The following is a 24929-nucleotide window of genomic DNA, read 5'->3' as shown; positions in this document are numbered from 1 at the left end:
AATCTCAAAAAGCACATTATGGTAAGAAGACTTATAACCATATTTATTTGATCGTCTTTGTTTTTAATGTTGGGTAGACCTCACGATAATTTGCCAGAAAACATCACTTGAAACATGTAGGTATGTGACAAAATGACGTAATACGCACGAGCGCTTTGTTCCCACGGCTGTGTTCCCAGCAGGTATTCAGCGCCAGACACGTTGGTGACTTAGGAAATCTGTCATATCTTTGCTTTGTGAAAACCTCTAAAGCCCATATACTAGTGACATAAATTACTTCCTCACGTTGATTCTCACGTTCGAATTTCCAAGATTGCTGTCGTAAGAAGAAAGTTATAAGCGAAGCAAAATTTCTCTCGTGTTTGGCATTGAAATCCTCTATGAAGGCGAGTATTTTTTGTTTCAAACCAAATACTTTTGATAGAATATACATTTAACTTGAATTAGGTGAAGTTTGGGATTGATTGTAACATTCGCATGTGCTTTTTTAAGATCCGCAAGTGACGTTGTTGTCAAAAGCAGAATCGCCCATTCAATCATATTGGCTTCCAAAACTTCTCCGTTTTCATCAATCCGTGCATTATTTTTTAAAGTAATCATACAGAACGAAGGATTAGAATCTCTAGATTACATTATTGGCATAATTTTGTCAAACATATAAATAAATACATGCATGCAACATGCATGCATTTATTGAATTATTATTAATGATAAATAACATAATCATCAATTAATGTATTAATAATATCTGACCATTTAAATTGCTCGCAAGCATTATTAGTCAATTAAGAAATATTAAAGAAACAATGAAATGTTTCTTTAATATATAAAAATACAGCTTTTATTTGAGAGGGCTTTGATTTCATATGGAAATATATGCGTGGATTGATGCTCTCGGTTTCATTAATTAGTGGTTAATCAAAAATAATAACATTTATATATATATCTTTTAAAAAGATGTCATCTTAATCTTGGGCTTTTAATTACATACAATGTGGTGTTTGAATTATGCAAATAGACCAAGAAATGAGAAAGTTATGATATTTTAAAGTGTTTGGTCAAGCGGAAGTTTTTCATAGTTTTATAGTTTTAATTGGGTACAAAAATGCCCCCTAATTTTCGAGTTAAAAAATTCCATAACTTTCTTAATAATTATCAGATTTTAATAATTTAAAAACCATGTTAAAGTTCTTTTTATTATCTATCATATGGTTATAATTATATATGTATTTATATTTTTTGTCACATACCTAAAACATGAGCTTCAGTTACCTAGGTGACGAGCACGTAGACCGTAAAAAAAGATTTAACATTGTAAAATGGTGCTCAAAGTTAAATTTCATGTCATTGTCAACATTGTATTATTCATATTGAATCAGTGTTTTAAGCTTATAATAATAAACAGTCTAATAAGGACTCTTTTTATCAAATTCGTCTGTTGCCGCGTCCCACTGGCGTAGCAGTGTAACTGCACTGACAGCCTGTCTAAATTACACATATGTCAGTGCTAAATCATAAATGCTGATAACTTTTGAAATATTAGTAGTGTACTTTTGGAAAGCTTTCTTGTCCAATAATATTTTTAACTCTTTTCCCCGCCATTGACGAGTTATCTTGTCAATTAAGAAAAAAAAATCATTTGCATAAAACGTGTTTCTGAAGAATTTATGTTAATGTGCAATACCGCGATTGTCCACTAGATAGCGGACTTAACCAATTTATGGATAAACTGAAGCCAAAACGTTATTTACTAATTTTATGTTTGATATTCGTTCTGAATCTGATCTCTAACTTAATTCCTTCACAAAAATGCAATTGTTTCAGCTTTTTGCTAAAAAAATGTGTATTTGTAAAGAAAAACACCAATATTTAAGAGTTTATAAGCAGGGAAAAAAAAGGATGGCACGGTTTTTCACTTTTTTATTGTTTGTTTGAAAGTAGAGGGTCTGTTCTTTCATTTGATATATATATTTTTAGAAGAAAAATTTCCTGGAAGCATTTTGTAAAACTTTTGTGAAAATCATAAAAAATGCTGGCGGGCAACTTTTCGAAAAATGGCTGGCGGGGAATGAGTTAATGTAAAAAAATCTGTTTTTAAATAAAATAACCCAACAAGCTTATTTATGTTGTATCATAATTCATTAATAATAATAACATTAGACCATTTTTATAACTTGATAAAAATTATATGAAGAAACAATATGAAATAATATAGCTGCTGTTAAAATCATATAACATTCTTTAAACAGACAAAATTCCTGTACTATGTGTTTATTCGTATAAAACACAAATTGCCTGTTTTTAATCCATTCATATCTCTGATTTCATTCAATGGATTTAATGTTTATTCAATAAATATCACCGGCTAAAAAGTAATTTGTACTTGAGTAGTTTTTAAGAGGGGTACTTTGTACTTTTACTTAAGTACATTTTTAACACCAGTACTTTTACTTGTAATTGAGTATTTTTTTAGCAACTACTTGTACTTGTACTTGAGTACAAATTTTCAGTACTCTTTCCACCTCTGTCTAAACGTACACAAAATTAAGGCATTGAATATTAAAATAACATTGCTGACCTTAGGATAAATAGTATAAACTTTAATATATTTGTGAACTTTTATGAGACTACTGTCAGTAAAACCCTTCTGGTCACAAAGTTCTGGTCTGTTAATAATGCCCTGAAAATAAAAACTTTAAAAGGTAGTAAACAGTTTTCTTATTTTGCTCCTAAACTTTGAAAGCCACCACAGCCTTGTTCAGAATTTAGACACACTTGATCATTTTAAGTCTACAAACTCATCTCTTTAACCAAGCATACACATAATTCAATGCAAAAACAATTTAATGACGCAATAATTAACTCAATCAGAATCAAGATTAACTATTTTTCTGTTTATCTTTTACACTGAGTGTGAATGTGTGAGCTTCACCTTCCAATGTCTTATCCTTGGACAACCATATATTTTTATATGCACCCCCAGGAACACCTTTAATTGAAATATTGAAAAACCCAAACACAAGCATGAAAACATTGTGTATTATAAGGACAAAAGTGATCTATGAGGACAAACGGTTTAACACAAACACAAGCCTGAAAACATTGTGTATTATAAGGACAAAAGTGAACCATGAGGACAAACGGTTTAACACAAACACAAGCCTGAAAACATTGTGTATTATAAGGACAAAAGTGATCTATCAGGACAAATGGTTTAACACAAACACAAGCCTGAAAACATTGTGTATTATAAGGACAAAAGTGAACCATGAGGACAAACGGTTTAACACAAACACAAGCCTGAAAACATTGTGTATTATAAGGACAAAAGTGATCTATGAGGACAAATGGTTTAACACAAACACAAGCCTGAAAACATTGTGTATTATAAGGACAAAAGTGAACTAGGAGGACAGACGGTTTAACAAAGTGAAAACAACATTCTCAGGTCTGTTGTAACTGCAAACACAAGCCTTATCCAGGGACTGCAAGTCACTGCGACTGGTGCAAATTAATGACATTTATTAAAATAATAATACATCAAAATATTTTGATTTTAAATGGGCAAAACTTATTTCAAATCATAGTTTGTTTTCCTACATATATATATAAAATGCAAGAACATATAACAGTACACCAAGTATGGTAACAAGTAGCAAAGTTTAATGTGTACTTTACTTTTTCAAATAAAAAAATAAAAAATAACCAAAAATGCCTTGAGGTACCATTTACCTTTGATGAACCTAAAATTAACAAAGCAATGAACTTTAAAATTAACAATGTATAACCTTGCTCATACATATAAAACCAAAATTACCACCATCAGAACACTAAATGTTTTGTGCCTGTCTCTTTCTCTTCTCTGTCAGACCCCTATTTCTTACGAAGTCTCTAATATTTTGTAAAGACCGATTAGCCAATGCAGGATGCTCAGCATTCTTGCACTGCTGACAATCAATTTTAGTAGCAAGTTTTCCCTGTGTAATATGTTTTTTAAAGTGTCTCATTACTGCTGTGATTTCAGTTGGAGACCATTGCTGTTTTTGTTTCCTTCTGGCATTCTTCTTTTCAGCAGGATTTACAGGAACGACTACAAAAGAGAAAAACAGATTCCTACGATAAACACATTGCCTAGATCTCATCTTTTATTCTTCCAACCAGTCTAATAATTATCTTTAGTCTAGCCAAGTGGTTCCCAAACATGAGGTGACAATAGGGGGTAGGCGAATAAAATGCTAGTTAATTTTACTCTAAAATAACATTAAAATCAGTACTGTCAGTATTTACTCTATTTTGCAATGAAATGATAGTTCTAATGAAAACCACAGCAGAACTACAACACGCATATGTGTTTCAAGAACAATTATGCAGCTAATATTTAAAAGTTTTATTTAGTTTTACCATCATTGCATTTTTCTCTATTTAACATTTTTCTTTAAAACATTAATTATTTTTTATTTGTTTTTTAAAAACAAAAATGCAAATATTGTCCCTTAATGGTAAAGGTGTGACTGCAGTTGAAGTGGAAGAGAGGGGGTAGCCCTTCAGGCTAAAAGTTTGGGAACCACTGGTCTAGCCCATAGATATATATATATATATATAAAACTAGATGCCGCCTTCAAGCGCGCCAGGCACGTAGATTGTTATAAGCTTTATAAATTATTGCATTTTATGTCGTGTTTGCTAACGTTCCTGTTTAGCAGTTTAAAAAAACATCAACCAAAAATATTTAAAAGGGTTTTACCACTATTTTTATTAGCTTGTGTATGAATTTTTTTAACATTAAAGATAACCATAATCATATAAAAATCATTTGCTTTAACGCTACGGCAGATGTAGACCATTATACACAGACATAGCTACCCCTGTGTCAGGAAACGGACTCAGAGTCAAGTGCAAGTTAAATAGTTTATTTAGAAAAATATAGAAAACAGGAGAGCAAGTCACTGGTAGATCCACACATGGCGTACACCCGTTGACTCACTCCGATGGAAACACTACTGTGGGAATGAATCACTCCCACAGTAGGGGAGAGTGAGTCGGCGCTACACAATAATTCAGTACAGATCCAAAGGAAGAGAGAGCCACCCACGCGCTCCGTCGAGAACGCCAGCACTGTCACCACACGCAACAGAGGGATGAAACACGCCGCCCTGAAGGTGGATGACAGGCGGAGATGGAAGTCCAAGTTCTCAGACGGATAATCCACTGTGAAATCCAGATGTAGAAGGACCACCCGGAAACCACTGGTCACCGCCTAAAAACGAAGCGAACCAGCGGTTCCGAGAAACAACAGTAGTTAGAGTCAATATAATCCACAAGGTAAAATGGGTGAACTCCACTCACGGGTGATGATGCAAACCGGAGAGAGGGAGACAGCTGGTATACCGCCTAGAAACGAAGCGAACCAGCTGTATCGAGAGACAAACAAAGTCAGTATAATCCAATGCTCCTACAAGCGAGCGGTCTGGGTGAAGACGCGTCCCCGAACGCCGAAACCAAACCTGGGGTAACAAAGGAGAAGACAGAGAGCGACTGACAAGACAAGGCAGGGCAGCAGGACTGTGATAAAACAATGAGCGCGCAACAAAGGACAGGACTACGTGCAATATAAAGGGAAAGGTAAACGAGACACCACCGGTGAACAATCAACTGAAACAAGGGGGCGGAGTTAGTGAACACACGAGGAACCGGCACCACAGGTAAACAACACACACACACAGCCATCGATCACCCAGCAGTCATGACAGTAGCCCCCCCTCCACGACCGGCACCAGACGGACCGGGGGACTCACCCTGTCGCCGACGGAGGTCCTCGATCAGCCCAGGATCCAGCAAATCCCGACCCGGAACCCAGCTCCTCTCATCAGGACCGTATCCTTCCCAATCCACTAAATACTGAAATCCTCTGCCCCTGCGGCGGGAGTCTAGTAACCTCTTAACAGTGTAGACAGGGGCACCATCCACTAGACGAGGGGCGGGGGGATTGGGGGCAGAGACAGGGGGGTTATAGCGAGCAAACATCACAGGTTTAACCTTGGATACATGAAAAACAGGGTGAACCCGACCAAGAGAAAGGGGTAACTTAAGCTTAATCGTCACCGGATTAATGACCTTAGAAATACTGTATGGCCCAATGAATCTCGGAGCCAGCTTACGAGAAGGCTCACGGAGAGACAGATCCTTGGTAGAAAGCCATACCTTTTGACCACAAACGTAACGGGGTGGAGGTCGCCGATGACGATCAGCTGCAGCTTTGGTTCGTCTGGAATTAGATAATAACAGTGTCTTAGCTCTCCTCCAGGTGCGTCTGCACCTGCGTACGAAAGCTAACGCAGACGGAACCGCTGCCTCGGGCTCCTGTGATGGAAACAGGGGAGGTTGATAACCGATGGAAAGTTCAAACGGGGACAAATTGGTAGACGTAACGGGAAGAGAATTATGAGAATACTCAACCCACGGGAGCTGATCGCACCAGGAATTCGGATATTGTGACGACAGACAGCGGAGCGTTCTACCGAGATCCTGATTAGCCCGTTCGCATTGCCCATTGGTCTGCGGGTGATAACCAGAAGACAAGCTGGCCGTGGCGCCAATTTGTCTACAAAACTCCTGCCAAAAACGAGAGATGAACTGAGGACCCCTATCTGACACTACGTCAGTCGGAATACCATGTAACCGAAAAACGTGATTAATCAAAACCTGAGCCATCTCTTTTGCAGAAGGTAGCTTGGGCAGGGGAATGAAATGAACCGCCTTCGAAAAACGATCCACCACAGTTAGAACAACAGTGTTACCATTAGATGCCGGTAAGCCGGTGACAAAATCAAGAGCTATATGAGACCAGGGGCGGGAGGGCACGGGCAAAGATTTAAGCAGACCAGCGGGTGGTAAATTAGATGCTTTATTACGAGCACAGACCGAACAGGCTAATACAAACTGTCTGACGTCAGTGGACATAGAAGGCCACCAAAAACGCTGACGGACGGCAGCCAACGTTCTCCGAATACCTGGATGGCCGACAAATTTGGACTCGTGACCCCACCGGATGACATCGGAACGTAACCGCTCAGGAACCCATAGGCGACCCGCTGGACACCCCTCCGGAACTTCCCCCTCCCGGCCGGCCTCTCTCACCCGCTGTTCGATTCCCCATACGAGGGCGCCGACCACCCTCCCCTCCGGGAGAATGGTCTCCGTCCTCTCCGAATCGGACTTTTCGAACAGACGGGAGAGAGCATCAGGTTTGGTATTTTTCGAGCCAGGCCGGTACGAGAGGGTGAAGTTGAAACGATCAAAGAAGAGTGCCCAACGAGCCTGCCTAGATGTTAGTCTTCTGGCCGAACGGATATATTCAAGATTCTTATGATCCGTCCAGACCAGAAAGGGCTCCGAGGTTCCCTCCAACCAGTGACGCCATTCACCCAAAGCGAGTCTAACCGCCAACAGCTCCCGATTCCCTATGTCGTAATTACGTTCTGCTGGGTTTAACCGGTGAGAGAAAAAAGCACACGGATGTACTTTCCCATCAATAGACGATCGCTGTGATAAGACGGCGCCTACCCCGACATCAGATGCATCCACTTCCACTATAAATTGTTTAGCCGGATCGGGAATAGAGAGGACAGGCGCAGAGATGAACCGGGATTTTAACACATCAAAGGCCTCCTGAGCCTCTCTACTCCAACGGAAACATACATTAGGTGAAGTGAGAGCGGTGAGAGGCTTAGCGATCTGACCAAAATTTCTGATGAAACGCCGATAAAAATTGGCGAACCCCAGAAATCGCTGAAGCTCCTTCCGAGTGTCGGGTACTGGCCAATCGGCAACCGTCTTAACCTTAGCGGGATCGGGACGAATTTCTCCCTCGGCAATGACAAAACCCAGAAACGAAACCGACTTTTTGTGGAACTCGCACTTCTCCGCCTTAACGAATAGCTGATTCTCTAATAGCCGTTGTAAGACCATGCGAACGTGCTGAGTGTGTATCTGCATGGAGGGAGAAAAGATGAGAATGTCATCGAGATACACAAAGACAAATCTGTTAATCATGTCACCCAGCACTTCATTGACCATGGTCTGGAAGACAGCTGGAGCGTTACAAAGACCGAACGGCAGAACGGAATATTCCCAGTGTCCAGAAGGTGTATTAACCTGTTAGCCAGCACTTCTATTTTTGAGCATTTTCTGAAAAACGACAACTCCAAACTAAAACGTCTGCAGCTCTTAAACCCTATGGTCTATATTCATAATTCTGGTCTTGTTTGAAACTAGACACTTGACATATTGTTGCCTAATAGTCATAACAACTCAGAGTAGTAAAGAAACAGAGTAAAACAAGGTAAAATATACATTAAATGACTTCCGTTTTTCTTTAAATAACATTCACTTAGCAAAAAAGGTATGAAATGGTCATCTGAGACACCTGGGGACACCATATAGGTAAACTGAATGTCTGACCATGCTGTGATTCAAATTTGAGAATGATACTCCAAAAAATGTTGTTTCTGTGAGCTTTTATTTCAAAAAAGTCCAGGCGTCCTTTCAGAAAAAGTGCACTTGGAAACTCCAAATATACACATGATAACAAAATGACATGATTATCAAAAGAAAATGAGTCAGGACTACATATTACATGATGTATATCAATTCAGAACTTCTCTGCCCACCAAAGCACATAGAAAAAACTATTTCAGAAAAAAACATTTGCACATTATAACAAAATACTTGCTATTTTGAATGTGGTCGCTCATGAATGCACTCCAGATTCCAGTCCTCCTCTGGATGTCAGCTGAAGACCTGTTACATCACATCACAACACAACACAACACAACACAGACACACACAAAGCAAGAGAGGATTTTAGTTTGAGTCAAAAGTTAGAGACATACAACTATTTGTATGAGAAACTATGATGTAATATACATGAACATAATACATACACACATACACACATTACATGAATATATTTATAATTACAAATGTCTTATGTTTGCCAAATAACCTATATTTCTCAGCTGGTAATACTCATATTTTCCACCACATATCTTGTTTTTAGTTTGTATATTCTGTGCATCTGATTCATGTAGCTATAAAAATGATTCATTTATATAACATGTCATAGAAAATGAAACCATGTAAAACTCGTATTTTAGTCATCTCCACTGTTACTTTATAATCAAAACAGCTAACAAGAAACTAGAAATGTAACGTAAAATAACTAATGAACAAAAGAATCCACTTACTTTATCCAAGCGAGCGCAGCTGAGCTCATAGTCCGGTCCATCTCTCGTCGACGACGCGGTTTCGTTTATATCCAATCTTGTATCTTTGCTCCGCGATCATGCTCTTTATCAACTTCTCCAAAACACTCTCAACACAAACAAGTCCTCTGCAGTCGATAATCCACAATGGAGATGTTATATCTAACCTTTGAGAGGTTTCTCAGCGGCTCCGGAGAGCCTAGCCGGCTGCTATGCTACCCAAACAAACAAACGCGCAGGGAGGGGGCGTGGGCATTCCTCTCCGTGCGCTTCTGTAGATTTGCGCAGAAGTACACTTTACTGACGTAAGTTGAATCCTTGTAATCGTTTCATGATTGGTTACTACCCCTGCCCATCAAAACTTTGCTGGCTAAGCATTGGCTGGCTTTGTTTTGGCGTAATCCAGTCAAAAGCCTATGGTTAGCTGAAGGACATCTGTCTGGGCAAATCGGTGTTCCCGATTCATTTTGAGTTGTCAAACCTTATCTGATTGAACAAAACAGAAAAATAGGGCGGGATATTTATCGGAAGAGTCCAACGAAGCAGGAAGAGATGGATTTTCACTGATAAAACTCGATATTTGATAGAAAATAAACATGATCGATCATACTTAGCGGACGCGCGGATGTAAATAAAGGAGGGTATTGCTGGATTTATCACTATTTTTCGTTGTTTTGGATTAAAACGTGGGATGCTTTTTGAAGAGTGGACCCTTACATTGCAATGTACGTTGAAGTTTTTGGGAATTGTCAGAGATGATCAGAACCATATGGCAAGACATGTGAGTACCCACACCCATTTTTATATGCGTTCCGTCTGCATTTCATGTAACCCTTTCCACACCAGTGTATTGATTGCAAAAATAAGCTCAGAACATGAATTTTGAGTGTTTAAACTTTCAAATAATGCAAAGTTTATGATTGTTGATTGAATATTTGATGTTAAACAAAGTACAAAAACACGTAAAAACGCCCCCTAGGGACCGCCGCCGGGCCGGTGCGTGTTAAGAAGTTAAAGGCTGTCTTCCACTCATCGCCCTCTCTAATACGTACCAAATGATAAGCGTTGCGCAGATCTAATTTGGTAAATACGCGCGCTCCCTGTAATAACTCGAATGCTGATGACATTAAAGGCAAGGGGTACTTATTCTTAACAGTAATGTCATTCAGCCCTCGATAATCAATGCACGGACGAAGAGACCCGTCTTTCTTTTTTACAAAGAAAAATCCAGCACCAGCTGGAGACGAGGAGCGGCGAATAAGACCGGCTTTAAGAGCGTCATTAATGTATTTATCCATAGCCTCTCTTTCTGGTTTAGCTAGGGAAAATATGCGACCCTTAGGCGGAGAAGTGTTGGGAAGTAGTTTAATCTCGCAATCATACGACCGATGAGGAGGCAGAGAAGTAGCCCGGGACTTACTGAAAACCTGATACAGATCCGAGTACTCCGCCGGGACCCCTGAGAGATCGATAGCCGGGACCTGCGAGACAGAACAAGAGACAAGAGAGGGAGCAGGACCAAGACAAGAAACATAACACGAAGACTTCCATGATAACACAACATTGTTCTGCCAATCAACGTGAGGTTTATGTTTGGATAGCCAGTCATGACCTAAAATGACTGGCGATTGTGAATCCTCTAAGATGTAAAATTCAATCTCCTCACGATGATTGCCAGAAACAAACAAACTCACAGGGGGTGTGCGGTGCGTGATCACAGCCATATGCTGGCCCTTCAATGTCCAGGCAGACAAAGGAGAGGAGAGAGGGATGAATGGAATACCCCAGGACTTGGCCAACCCAGCATCCAAAAGACACGCCTCCGCACCGGAATCCAGCAACGCCTGTGACGAGAAAGAGTTAATCATGACAGGTAGTGTGGTGCTGCTTATGGGAGATTTAAATGACGATGCGCCCACCGAGACTCCCAGGTTCATCGGCGGGCGTGAGCTTTTACCGGACAGGTGGCCGCCAGATGCCCCGGCTTGCCACAATACAAACAGAGGCCATTAGATAGCCGACGACTTCTCTCTCCAGCAGAAATTCGGAACTTGCCCAGCTGCATAGGCTCCTCGGAGGGCGTCTCTGAAGCGATCTCCCCTGGTTCTGACATCAGGTGGCGAAATGAGCGACGCAGATCTCTCTGCCGATGGCGAGACTCGACCCTCAGAGCCAGATCGATGGCAGCCTCCAGGGACGTGGGTGGCTCCCTCAGTGCAATCTCGTCTTGAATACCTGGCGTGAGACCCTCGAGGAACTGTGCTCTTAATGCCGCGTCATTCCAGTTGCAGCAAATAGCGAGCGTTTTGAATCGTATGGCGAAATCTGTCACAGAGTCATTACGTTGCCGTAATCTCACCAACTCAGCCGCTGCCATGTCTCCCTTGAGTGAGCGGTCAAACAGTTTTAACATCTCCTCCTCGAGAGCCTCAAATGAAAAAGTAAAAGGAGCTTTAGCCCCCCAGGCGGCCATACCCCAGTCTCTCGCCCTTCCAGTGAGTAATGTCAGGACATAGGCCACCTTGGAAGTGGATGAAGAAAATCGACGGGGCTGGAGCGCGAAGACGAGAGAGCACTGCTGTAAAAAGGGTCTGCAGGTGTTGGGATCGCCATTGTAGGTGGGGGGTGTAGCCGTGTGTGGCTCCCGTTCAAATGAAGCGGCTCCCCCGGATGAGGTTGAGGCTTCATGGCGAGGAGTCACTTGGTCCAAGCGATTGCTGAGCTCTTTCAGTTGCTCAGACAGGATGCTGAAATCTCTGGCAGCAGCAGACAATAACGACGAATGTTGGTCGATGGCCGCCCCCTGCTGGTGAAGGGCGGTCTGTACCTCCAGACTCTCTAAACTTGCTGACTCCATTTTTGGCGCGCTCATCTGTCAGGAAACGGACTCAGAGTCAAGTGCAAGTTAAATAGTTTATTTAGAAAAATATAGAAAACAGGAGAGCAAGTCACTGGTAGATCCACACACGGCGTACACCCGTTGACTCACTCCGATGGAAACACTACTGTGGGAATGAATCACTCCCACAGTAGGGGAGAGTGAGTCGGCGCTACACAATAATTCAGTACAGATCCAAAGGAAGAGAGAGCCACCCACGCGCTCCGTCGAGAACGCCAGCACTGTCACCACACGCAACAGAGGGATGAAACACGCCGCCCTGAAGGTGGATGACAGGCGGAGATGGAAGTCCAAGTTCTCAGACGGATAATCCACTGTGAAATCCAGATGTAGAAGGACCACCCGGAAACCACTGGTCACCGCCTAAAAACGAAGCGAACCAGCGGTTCCGAGAAACAACAGTAGTTAGAGTCAATATAATCCACAAGGTAAAATGGGTGAACTCCACTCACGGGTGATGATGCAAACCGGAGAGAGGGAGACAGCTGGTATACCGCCTAGAAACGAAGCGAACCAGCTGTATCGAGAGACAAACAAAGTCAGTATAATCCAATGCTCCTACAAGCGAGCGGTCCGGGTGAAGACGCGTCCCCGAACGCCGAAACCAAACCTGGGGTAACAAAGGAGAAGACAGAGAGCGACTGACAAGACAAGGCAGGGCAGCAGGACTGTGATAAAACAATGAGCGCGCAACAAAGGACAGGACTACGTGCAATATAAAGGGAAAGGTAAACGAGACACCACCGGTGAACAATCAACTGAAACAAGGGGGCAGAGTTAGTGAACACACGAGGAACCGGCACCACAGGTAAACAACACACACACACAGATCACACAGCCATCGATCACCCAGCAGTCATGACACCCTGCAGACTCATTCAGCAGCTCTGTGCACAGACCTGCTTGGCGTGGTTTCCAGAACGCTGTAACATTACATAATACAATTCTATTCTCAACACTATAACCTTACATTTTTATTTTAAATCTTTATTATGCTTAAGACAGCTGGCAATTTTTTTTAACCTTTAAACCACAGAAGAAAAATACACTGCAAAAGTTTAAAAGTAGTGTAGTTTAGTGGGATGTCATGGATTTTGACTGTTCTAATATGAATAATGGCGTATAGCGGCTCATAGAAGCAGATACTAAAGTGGCTCGATCTACACGATTGTCTAATAAAGTGTTCATTGTGCATTTTTGTTGGTGTTTTTACCAGCTTGTTCATTCTCTTCCCTACTGCTGGACGACTTCTTCTTTTTACTTTTTTGGTAAAAAGCTTAAAAACAAAACAGAAACACATGAACATCTAATTTAAATCAATCAGGCAAATGCAAAAAGTCATCCAGACCAAAAGCTAGATTATATACAGTGCTCAGCGTAAATGAGTACACTCCCTTTGAAAAGTAACATTTTAAACAATATTTCAATGAACACAGAACAATTGTCCGAAATGTTGACAAGACTAAGCTTAATATAACATCTGTTCAACTTATAACATGAAAGTATGGTTAATAATTTAAGTGAACATACAGATTTTTCAGTTTAACTCAAATCAGAGTAATGCAAAAATGAGTACACCCGACTGAAAGTGTTTGAAGCAAAGCAAAATTTTAGACTACAAATGTCTAATTTAACAAGAATTCAAACACAGGTGAGTCTAATTATTCATTACACAGGTGTCCAGTAGGGCTGCACGATTCAAGCTAAAATGTGAATCCCGATTTTTTCCATGGGAATTGAGATCCCGATTCTCTCACCCGATTCTCTTTATTTTAACAAAAACATTTATTATGCACTTAACTAAAAAATGTGCTACAGGACTTTCAGTTATAATAACGTTTCTTAAAAGTCTCTTTTTCTTATTTTAGACCCCTTAAAATTTAGAATAATTTAAAATTTGTTAGCTGTTAACTTGCACCTGTGCTTTTTGTACTATCAAACTGGCCAACCTTAAAACTTTAAAAACACTAACGTTAAACCTTTAAAAGACTAAAAGATCAACATTTTGAGGCATCAGAGAGAAACGCAGACATGTAACAATGTTCCCCTCGTGCAAAAAACCCTTTCTAATGGGGAACGCAAAGAGGCCGTTTCTCAATGTGAAGGCTGCAGCCTCTCTGGAGGTCGCATTTCTAAACTGCGCATCATAAAGACTGTCTAATTTCAGAATATTAACAATTAACGTTATAAAGATGACTAATATTTTTAGTTAATAATAAATTGTTGAAGTATGTTAATGACTTGCGAATGTAATGCTCCGTTGACTCAAATGAACCAGGCTTGATGACGTATACAGCCTGCATGCGACCTCCTGAGGTTGCAGCCTTCCGATTTAGAAACGTCCGGAGCCTATGGTAAATAATTTCCTTGCCGTTTTTCGAAACCAATGTTGTTGCATCTTCACTTTCTCCGTCGCCACCAGGATTTTCCACGGTGACACTCGTTTATCCTCTCTTTTTTGTGAAAATTGCCACTCCAGATCCACCAAGTAAACGACTGTGTTTAGGTCTGCCGCCTTGTTATACGTCACGCGAGTGACACGGAACACCGCAAATGAGATGAGAGAGAGGAGAGAAACGATCGGGTCTGATTGGTGAATGAATAGGGTTTGTTTTTACCCTGTATGAGTGTGTGTTAGCAAGTTTGACTGATATTCTTGGGTTGTTGTAATGTAAATACGTGAACACTTGAACGCAGAAACTGAATACAGGGAAATACTGTAAATGCAAGTGAATCGCCGTCATTTAAAATGAAGATCGCCTATATGTATGAATCGAGATCGTGATTCTTTTTCGATTAATCGTGCAGCCCTAGTGTCCAGCAGACAGTTGACTATAAAAAGGTGTTAGGCTACATCCCATTCCATGCTGTAAGCAATGGCACCACATGGAAGAGTATTTCCCATGACACAATATGGCGTACACTGCACAGGAATGCCATGCATGGGTGCCATCCATGAAAGAAACCTCTCCTAAAGGCCAGGCACCCTTGGTTGTCATGAAAATGACAATGATCCTAAACACACATCTAAGGCCAATGGTGGATTCTGAAGAAAAACAGGGTAAAAGTGATTCAGTGGCCAAGTATGTCTCCTGATCTGAATCCAATCAAACACCTAATTCTGAAGAGAAAAGCTGAGCATCACTCTCCATCCAGCATCCAATTTCTAAAAGAGGTCATTCTTGAAAATTTGAAAAAGATGGATGTCGCAAAATGCTGTCAGCTTGTCCATTCCATGCCTAGAAGTCTTGCTGCTGTCATTAACAATCATGGAGGCCATACAAAGTACCAGATATAGTCTACTTGTTGTGGGGTGTATTCAATTTTGCATCACCCTAATTTAAGTTAAATTATTATTTTTACTTTCATGTTATAAGTTAAAAAGATGCTATATTAAACTTAGTCTTGTAAACATTTTGGACAATTGTTTTGTGTTAATTGAGATTAAATGTTACTAATTAAAGAGGGTGTACTAATTTATGCTGAGCACTGTATGCCACTGATTTTTAGATTCGACTAGCATTTATATATCCTTAAAATGGATTAGTTAAAAACTTTCCGTCTTGTCTTACCTGCAGCTGTGCTTTCTAAGGCAGGGTCATCATCTGTGAAAGGGATAATAAAATACTATAACATACAGAAGGTACTGCTTGGTCTACATGAACTGAATCAAACCTTGCTAAACATGCTAGTCAAATAAGATAAATGTCCATACCATCTGAGGTGCCTGGAAGATCCTCGACAGGTCGCCTAACTCGCTTTAGTGCTGTGGTATGAATAATATAGTTTACTAGTAAGGTTTTGGTGTCACATGTTTATTTATATACAAGCATAAACTAGAGTAAAAACCATGATGACTAGATCTCATCTCACTATTCTTTCAACTAGTCTAATAATTATCTTTGGTCTAGTCTTGTTAGAATGATTGCTAGTCTTGACTAAAGTGCTGAGTGGCTGTTTTGGCCTGCTTGTGTTTATTAGGGAAGCAAATATAAAGGTAAGATTTTACAATTTTTGTAAAGGAGTTTAAATATGATCTACATGACTGTCTAATAAAGTGTTCATTGTGCATTTTTGTTGGTGTTTTTTACCAGCTTGTTCATGCTCTTTCCTATTGCTGGACTTCTTCTTTTTACTTTTTTGGTAAACAGCTTAAAAACAAAACAGAAACACATGTTCATCTAATTTAAATCAATCAAGCAAATGCAAAAAGTCATCCGGACCAAAATCTAGATTATATATGTCACTGAATTTTAAATGCGACTAGCATTTATATATCCTTAAAATGGATTAGGTAAAAACTTCTGTCTTGTCTTACCTGCAGATGTGCTTTCCAAGGCAGGGTCATCATCTGTGAAAGGGATAAAAAAAATACTGTAACATACAGAAGGTACTGCTTGGTCTACATGAACTTAATCAAACCTTGCTAAACATGCTAGTCAAATGAGATAAATGCCCACACCATCTGAGGTGCCTGGAAGATCCTCGGCAGGTCCCTAACTGGTTTTATTGCTGTGGTATGAATAATATAGTTTACTAACGATACCCTCAGGAATACCAAAATTTCGAAAAACATGATTAAAGAGGGCCTCAGGTGCCTCAAGGATGGTAGGAAGTTTGGGCAGAGGAATTGATTTGCATCCTTTGGAGAATCGGTCCACAACGACTAAAATGCAGGAGTCTTCTGGGGGTGTTGGTGATGGCGCAGACAGAGCAATCCTTGACATACCGTGATACATCCTGAGAGAGGGAAGGCCACCAGTACCGATGACTGAGGAGCACGAGGGTACGCCTGCTACCTGGATGTCCAGAGCCCGGAGCACAGTGCGCTGAGTCCAGAAGTTCAGTACGTAGGTGTTGAGGCCTTCGGGGGTCTCCGGCAGAGTGGGATGGTGTAAGTTTTTCTGGTTAATCTGTTCATTGATATCCCAGATGATGGGACTCAAACAACACGGTGGGAGGTAATATGGGTTCAGGTAAGGTGTCTTCAGAGGAGGCACTATGGATGCGAGAGAGGATATCAGCTTTGACATTCTTATTACCAGGTCAGTAGGAAACAATCAAATTAAAGCGGGTGAAGAAGAGGTCCCAACGTGCCTGTCGGGGGTTTAGTCTTTTGGCTTCTCAAAGATATTCCAGATTGCGATGGCCCTTGATAACTCCAAACTGGTGCTTAGCTCTCTCCAGCCAGTGCCTCCACTCTTCGAGAGGAGTTTAATGGCGAGCATTTCTCTGTATGTCATAGTTCTGCTCCGCCGGAGACAACTTCCTGGAGAAGTAAGCACATGGGTGAAGTATAGGAGGATTCCCCTGCTGCTGATATAGGACAGCTCCAACTACGGTGGAGAACGTGTCAACTTCAACAAAGAAAGGGCGATCTGGGTTAGGGTGGATCAGGACTGGTGCAGATTGGAAAGATTCTTTGATGAGATCAAATGCTGAGATGGTTTCTGGAGACATGGTTAGCGTCTTGGGACAACCCTTTAATGCAGAGGTAAGGGAGGACTGATTAGACTATAGTTATTATTGAATCTTCTGTAGAAGTTGGCAAAACCCAGGAAACATTGTAGATCTTTCACAGAAGAAGGTGAGGGCCAGTCCTGGATCGTCTCTACCTTACGTTGATCCATCTGTAATCCTTGTTGATTGAGTATATAACCCAGTAATTGGACGCTGGTGGTGTGGAACTCGCATTTCTCCAGTTTTAGATATAGTTGATGTCCAGGTAGCAGGTTAATGGCGCAGTCCCATGGCCGGTGAGGTGGTAACTTTGTAGCTATCTGCTTACTGAACACATCCTGGAATGCCCAGTAGTCGGTGAGTATCTCCGTTTGGTGTTAAACTGAAGGACTCTTCACAGATGTGTAATAGACGGGGTAGAATGTTTCAGCAGAGTTGAAGACAGAATATTTTAAAAATTTCTGGATGGGAATAAGACAGGATTGGAAGCAATAATTTCCCCAACTGAGGACCTCACCGGTGCGCCAGTTAAATGTGGGTTGGTGTTAAATAATCCAAGAGCATCCCAGGATGACGTCAGCAGTGGATTCATCCACCATCAAAAAGGAGATCTCCTCTTTATGTAACATCAAAACATCCAGTCTGAAGAGTCATGTTGGGATGCGACCCTGGCCCAGCGGTTTCCCTTGTATTGTTTGTACCTTGAGTTTCTGCTGACAAAGCTTACGTATGTTCAATTCTTGAAGGAGTTGTGTGGAAATGAAGTTGGCCACTGAACCGGAATCGATGAGGCCTTGCACGGAGACACAGACACAGTAGGTTAACAGATGTACAGTGGTACGATTGAGAGTTTCAACTCTAGGGAGTATTTGAATGGAACTTACTGCCGGGTGCAAAGGTCGAATGGGGCATTCACGGATGAGGTGTTTGTCTCCACTGCAGTAAAGGCAGAGCTTGAGCTGGATGCGATGGAAGCATTCAGTGGCAGACAGGTGAGTAGAGTCGATCTGCATAAGTTCCAGTGCTGGAGGAATCTGGAGGGGAGCTGAGGCGGATGATTAGCAATGGTAAAGGATTCGACACAGGCTGTAAGACGCTGAGACACTCTTGATAGTTTTCTGGATCAGATTTTCCAATCCCATATTGTCGTTGTAAACCACTATTTGTTGACGTATCTGAGGACTGAGACCATGACAAGAGGCGGTGATCCGAGTTGACTCATTCCATAATATTCTCATTCCAGATATCCATGTAGGATATCTTCGGGTACCAAAGGAGGGTTTATTGGAGGTGAGGGTAAAAGTGACAGACGGACTACCTGAACCAACTCCGCGAAAGGACTCGGAGGAATCCTGCATCGTTGGTCTGGTCTTCTGTCACACACACCATCTGACTGTCTGTCTCTCCGTGTGTAAGTTTGACAAAGTTTATTAAAACACAGATGTAATCAAATGGATAATGGTAAGCAGTATGAAACAGTTCTTCAGATGGTGACTTAGCTGTAGCTTATAGTGTCTCTGTGGTTGTAGTGGTTGTAAGTGGTGAGGATCCGAAGATGAAGAGAAAGAATGGAACGAGGGACAGATGGCGGCGAGGGAATGACAGGTAAGTCCTGAAGGTAAGTTGAGAGGTTTAGTCGTATCATCACTGACAAGACCAGACAAAGGAGTGGCAGTGAGTGAGCTGAATATAAAGTGTAAGGGTGATGAGGTCCAGGTGACGATAATTAAAACTCAGGGAAGTGAGAATTAGTGGGTGGAGTGAATGAGGATGCTGGTGATGGAGATGCAGTCCTGACACTTTGAAGGATAAAGTACATTCATAACAACAAGTGCAATAAACATGAAACACGATAACTATGCTAAAAATAACAAGGTAAAAAATACAGAGCAGCCTTGTGAGAGAAATGGCCCTGTTTCACTTGGTATGTCTGTATTCTGTGGATAGTGCTGTTCAAAATATCTGTTTCATTTCATAGTGACATTTGCTATTTCCAATCTCACTGCAAATCAAACAGAAGGGCTTTGTGCTAAATTTGGGCAAAATAAACACATACTTTTCTGTCCAGTCTTCTTTAAAAACTCTATTTTCTCCGTCAACTTTTCTTTTTTAGAAACTAGCATCCTCAACCATCTGAATGCTCACACCATAAGGAAGTGGCGGTTCCGCTCTCATTACGTCAATGGTCAGTATGTCACAGGCTTACTGGGTGTCATGGCTACAACTTCACACAGGAAATTTTTTAATAACTCGTTTTATTTTTGGACCAGGAATACTCTTATTAAATCTAAAAAGAAAACTAAACTAGACAAATTGTTTAATATGCATTTTTAACGTAGCAAAAAAACACATTTAATTCATCATACTGTATAGAAATTAATGCACTTGAAATATGAAGTGCACGCAGGTCCGGAACAAGTTCACTTCGGGTCCGGACTTGAGTCTAGACTTTGAGATCCCCCACGATTGTCTAATAAAGTGTTTATTGTGCATTTTTGTTGGTGTTTTTTTAACAGCTTGTTCATGCCCTTCCCTATTGCTGGACTTCTTTTAACTTTTTTGGTAAACAGCTTAAAAACAAAACAGAAACACCTAATTTAAATCAATCGAGCAAATGCAAAAAGTCTTCCAGACCAAAATCTAGATTACATATGCCACTGATTTTTAGATTCGACTAGCATTTATATATCCTTAAAATGGATAAGTTAAAAACTTCTGTCTTGTCTTACCTGCAGCTGTGTTTTCCAAGGCAGGGTCATCATCTGTGAAAGGGATAAAAAAATACTGTAACATACAGAAGGTACTGCTTGGTCTACATGAACTGAATCAAACCTTGCTAAACATGCTAGTCAAATAAGATAAATGTCCATACCATCTGAGGTGCCTGGAAGATCCTCGACAGGTCCCCTAAATCGCTTTAGTGCTGTGGTATGAATAAAGTTTACTAGTAAGGTTTTGGTGTCACATGTTTATTTATATACAAGCATAAACTAGAGTAAAAACCATGATGATGACTAGATCTCATCTCACTATTCTTTCAACTAGTCTAATAATTATCTTTGGTCTAGTCTTGTTAGAATGATTGCTAGTCTTGACTAAAGTGCTGAGTGGCTGTTTTGGCCTGCGTGTGTTTATTAGAGAAGCAAGTATAAAGGTAAGATTTTACAATTTTTGTAAAGGAGTTTAAATATGATCTACATGACTGTCTAATAAAGTGGTCATTGTGCATTTTTGTTGGTGTTTTTTACCAGCTTGTTCATGCTCTTTCCTATTGCTGGACTTCTTCTTCTTTTTACTTTTTTGGTAAACAGCTTAAAAAAAAACAGAAACACATGTACATCTAATTTGTGATCTCTTATTTTTCATTAAATGTATAACTATATACAGTCTTGTTAAATACTAATAAAACAGATTTAAAATAAAAACTTCCGTCTTGTCTTACCTGCAGCTGTGCTTTCTAAGGCAGGGTCATCATCTGTGAAAGGGATAATAAAATACTATAACATACAGAAGGCCCTTCTTGGTCTACATGAACTGAATCAAACCTTGCTAAACATGCTAGTCAAATAAGATAAATGTCCATACCATCTGAGGTGCCTGGAAGATCCTCGACAGGTCGCCTAACTCGCTTTAGTGCTGTGGTATGAATAATATAGTTTACTAGTAAGGTTTTGGTGTCACATGTTTATTTATATTCAAGCATAAGCTAGAGTAAACACCATGATGACTAGATCTCATCTCACTATTCTTTCAACTAGTCTAATAATTATCTTTGGTCTAGTCTTGTTAGAATGATTGCTAGTCTTGACTAAAGTGCTGAGTGGCTGTTTTGGCCTGCTTGTGTTTATTGGGGAAGCAAGTATGTAGGTAAGATTTTAAAATTTTTGTAAAGGAGTTTAAATATGATCTACACGACTGTCTAATAAAGTGTTCATTGTGCATTTTTGTTGGTGTTTTTTACCAGCTTGTTCATGCTCTTCCCTATCGCTGGACATCTTCTTCTTTTTACTTTTTTGGTAAACAGCTTAAAAAAAAACAGAAACACATGTATATCTAATTTACATCAATCAAGCAAATGCAAAAAGTCATCCAGACCAAAATCTAGATTACATATGCCACTGATTTTTAGATTCGAATAGCATTTATATATCCTTAAAATGGATTAGTTAAAAACTTCTGTCTTGTCTTACCTGCAGCTGTGCTTTCTAAGGCAGGGTCATCATCTGTGAAAGGGATAAAAAATTACTGTAACATACAAAAGGCTCTGCTTGGTCTACATGAACTGAATCAAACCTTGCTAAACATGCTAGTCAAATGAGATAAAAGCCCACACCATCTGAGGTGCCTGGAAGATCCTCGGCAGGTCCCTAACTCGCTTTAGTGCTGTGGTATGAATAATATAGTCTACAAGTAAGGTTTTGGTGTCCCATGTTTATTTATATACAAGCATAAACTAGAGTAAACACCATGATGATGACTAGATCTCATCTCACTATTCTTTCAACTAGTCTTATAATTATCTTTGATCTAGTCTTGTTAGAATAATTGCTAGTCTTGACTAAAGTGTTGAGTGGCTGTTTTGGCCTGCTTTTTAATAGGGAAGTAGGGTTTTACCATCCAAAGTTTTTACCATTCTTGTAAGATTCATGTTTAATCTGATCAGGTATATACTGCAGAGCTGCAATTTTGGAGGTGAACTGACCCAATTGTCTAGTCATCACAATTTGGCCCTTGTCAAACTCACTCTTTATACTTAGTAATTTTCCACAATTTTAACACATCAACTTTCTGGACAAAATGTTTACTTCCTGACAAATATATCCCACCCATTAATAGGTGCCATGGAGAAGAGAAAATCAGTGTTATTCACTTTACCTGTCAGGGGTCATATTGTTATGACTGATCAGTGTACATAGTGTTGCATCATATGGTAAACTGTACTTTAATAATTTGCCATTGTATATTAATGCACTTACCAATTTCACTTTGTGTTAGCTGATCTGCCTCCTCAGCATCACTGTCATCACTTGAATCAGTTAAGTCTAGGGTTTCTAACAAAAACAAACAATTTGAGTCTTAAGTATAGCAAATGTTAGGAGCAAATAAAAGTATCAAATAATTCTGAAACTATTACTTTGGTTAATATATATTGTCTGTATGTACCTTAGCATATACACTTGATAACCTTTACAATAAAATATACTATAAACCATGCAGCAAAAATCACAAAAAACAAATTTTAACTTTAATAGACTTACCTTCAATGTCAATTTCTTCAAGTGATTTGCCTTGAAGACTTGTAAGAGAACCTTTTTCCATGGCAAGAAGAAGTTTAGAAATTTTTGCCAGCTGGGTTGTAGCCTCTGGAAGCCTGTAATATTCCCTGTGGACACGTATATCATGGCCCAAGAAGTCTGCCACTTGATCCAACTCATGGTTTTTTAAGTTCAGGACCTGTGATAATGTTGCTACATGCTTGCGCAGCTGTGTTGACCGGAGGAGCTCAGGGTTCTGGGCACCACACTCTTCTGCGTAAATCCGTAGACTGTCTTGACCTCGATATGAAGTCAAACATCTGGGTCTTGCAAAAAGAAATGTATTGTCTTGTGGAACTCCACACTCTTGTCTTTTGCTTATCAGAAGTGTTAAAGCATCGACCATGTCTGGTGATAGCAAAATTGCTACTTTACGCCCCCTTTTCCCCCTAATTTCTACTCTACTGAAATGTGAGCAAAGTTTCTGCTCAAATGCTGTAAGGCCAACAGCAACATCTTTGTGAAGAGGAGTTGTGTCCCTCTCCAGGAAACATTTTAATTGCATCCTTGCAACTTCTCCTACACGTCGTCGATTGAACAGAATAATTTTGGCAAGAGTCGATCTGCACAGTTCTCCATAGACTTTTGTTGAAGCAGTCTTCTTCAAGTTGTCAGTAGCTAAATCAGCGACTGTTTCGAGATGTTGATGAAGACGCTGAACATCTTCTGTAAACGGAAGGGTGGATGGTTTATTAAAATGACCTTCATGTAAAGTGGTTAAAGCACCATGAGACACAAGTTCCGACCATTTCGAATTAACCAACTTTTTGAAAGTCTGAGTTGACTTAATCCTTGCATCATCTTCAGCCATTAACGCTCTACAGTGTATGATGTCACATAACTTGTTCAAAGAGTGACCAAGCTTAAGAGCAAGGCTTGGAGTCTGGTAAGTGTGTTTTGCTGCATCATACCCAGATACTCTTTTGACAGCCTGTATAATCATCTCAAAATTTGCAGGCTTAACAGCATCCTCAATCGTATGCAATGAGAATTGCTTTCTCAGGACCAACAAAAGTCTTCCAACCTCTCTTAGCTTCTGCCGAATGTAATCATGTTTAGACGGATCTTGGCCATGTTTATTAAAAAATGATTGTGCCAGCTGTAGGATGGTGAAATCACTCCGCACAGCAGCAGAGATGTCATCATCTTTCATTGGTGTTAGGAGTTTCCAAACACTCTGTGACATTTGCTGACAGAGAACTGAATCAGACATTGTCGCTAAAGCCAGTACCTTATTTCTTCCTGGTTGTTCCTGATCCCCTGACTTAGAAGGACAGTTCCGTACATGTCTCCACAATTCTCTGCGTAGGAACATTGCATGGCAATACATGCAATTCACATAATCATTTGGATTGTAATTTTTCTTCGGTTTACGTTTGAGTTTTAACTGCCCCGATCCACTGGCTAAAACACTTGCATTATGTTCATAATTTCCTTTATTTCTTAGTTTGTCCAGCAGTTTCTTACGTTCCTTGGAATGCTTCGGCAAGGCCAGAGCCCTAGCAACATCCATATTTGTGTTTTCATGAATTTTTAGGTGTCTTGTGAATTTCGATTGGGGCTTTCCACAAATATAACAGTAATTCTTATGTCCTGAAGTGGATATTTCAGAGGATGGTACTGATGGACCTTCCCCACATTCTGTGGTATCCTCAGACCCTATATTATCAATCCCTGTTTTGTTGGGTACCTGCTCGCCTTTCCTGCATGACTTTTTCAGTTGTGCTGTGCAGACTGCATCTTCAGGTAGGGAATCTTTTACTAAGACGCTTTCTTGGCAGTCTATGTTGGAGAGTGGTTTAGGGCACTCTAGTTCTAAAGACACCATGTCCGACTCCGAATCCTCTGAAAAACTACTGGGAACATAGTCCTTATCTGAGTCCTCCTTAAATAATTCTTCTTCAGAATTCTATAATAGAAAACAAATATTTATTAAATTAAAATATAGATATTACATACTTTTAAAAAGTATTATTAGTGAACTATTATTTT

The 24929-nt window shown here is 40.2% G+C and overlaps 2 protein-coding genes and 1 long non-coding RNA gene across 3 annotated transcripts in view; all 3 read right to left on the bottom strand.

The window, feature by feature from the left end:
- Window positions 1-3568: 3568 nt before the first annotated feature.
- Window positions 3569-21631, bottom strand: LOC135774591 (uncharacterized). The gene is made up of 12 exons (XM_065284699.2): window positions 21584-21631; window positions 21208-21258; window positions 21065-21097; window positions 20871-20933; window positions 20495-20545; window positions 20352-20384; window positions 16481-16513; window positions 16254-16313; window positions 15878-15928; window positions 15735-15767; window positions 13376-13438; window positions 3569-4090 (listed from the first exon to the last, which is right to left on the bottom strand). Exons 1-12 carry the CDS (start codon window positions 21615-21617, stop codon window positions 3831-3833), a joined length of 765 nt encoding a protein of 254 aa, XP_065140771.1. The 5' UTR covers window positions 21618-21631; the 3' UTR covers window positions 3569-3830.
- On the bottom strand, window positions 8500-10274 carry LOC141282181 (uncharacterized). The gene is made up of 2 exons (XR_012336669.1): window positions 9246-10274; window positions 8500-8799 (listed from the first exon to the last, which is right to left on the bottom strand). It is a non-coding gene; the product is annotated as an uncharacterized lncRNA (long non-coding RNA).
- A 54-nt stretch (window positions 21632-21685) lies between the features above and the next one.
- LOC135774092 (uncharacterized) overlaps window positions 21686-24929 on the bottom strand; it is a 28651-nt gene continuing 25407 nt past the window's right edge. The window contains exons 28-31 of the mRNA XM_065283973.2: window positions 22881-24846; window positions 22599-22673; window positions 21813-21845; window positions 21686-21723 (exon numbers count right to left, since the gene is read on the bottom strand). Of these exons, the coding sequence (XP_065140045.2) occupies window positions 21686-21723; window positions 21813-21845; window positions 22599-22673; window positions 22881-24846 (2112 nt within the window). The remainder of the gene's footprint in view (window positions 21724-21812; window positions 21846-22598; window positions 22674-22880; window positions 24847-24929) is intronic.

Source organism: Paramisgurnus dabryanus, chromosome 5 (assembly GCF_030506205.2).
Source record: "Paramisgurnus dabryanus chromosome 5, PD_genome_1.1, whole genome shotgun sequence".
NCBI classification, from domain to species: domain Eukaryota; kingdom Metazoa; phylum Chordata; class Actinopteri; order Cypriniformes; family Cobitidae; genus Paramisgurnus; species Paramisgurnus dabryanus.
This window is presented reverse-complemented; position numbering and strand designations above follow the sequence as displayed.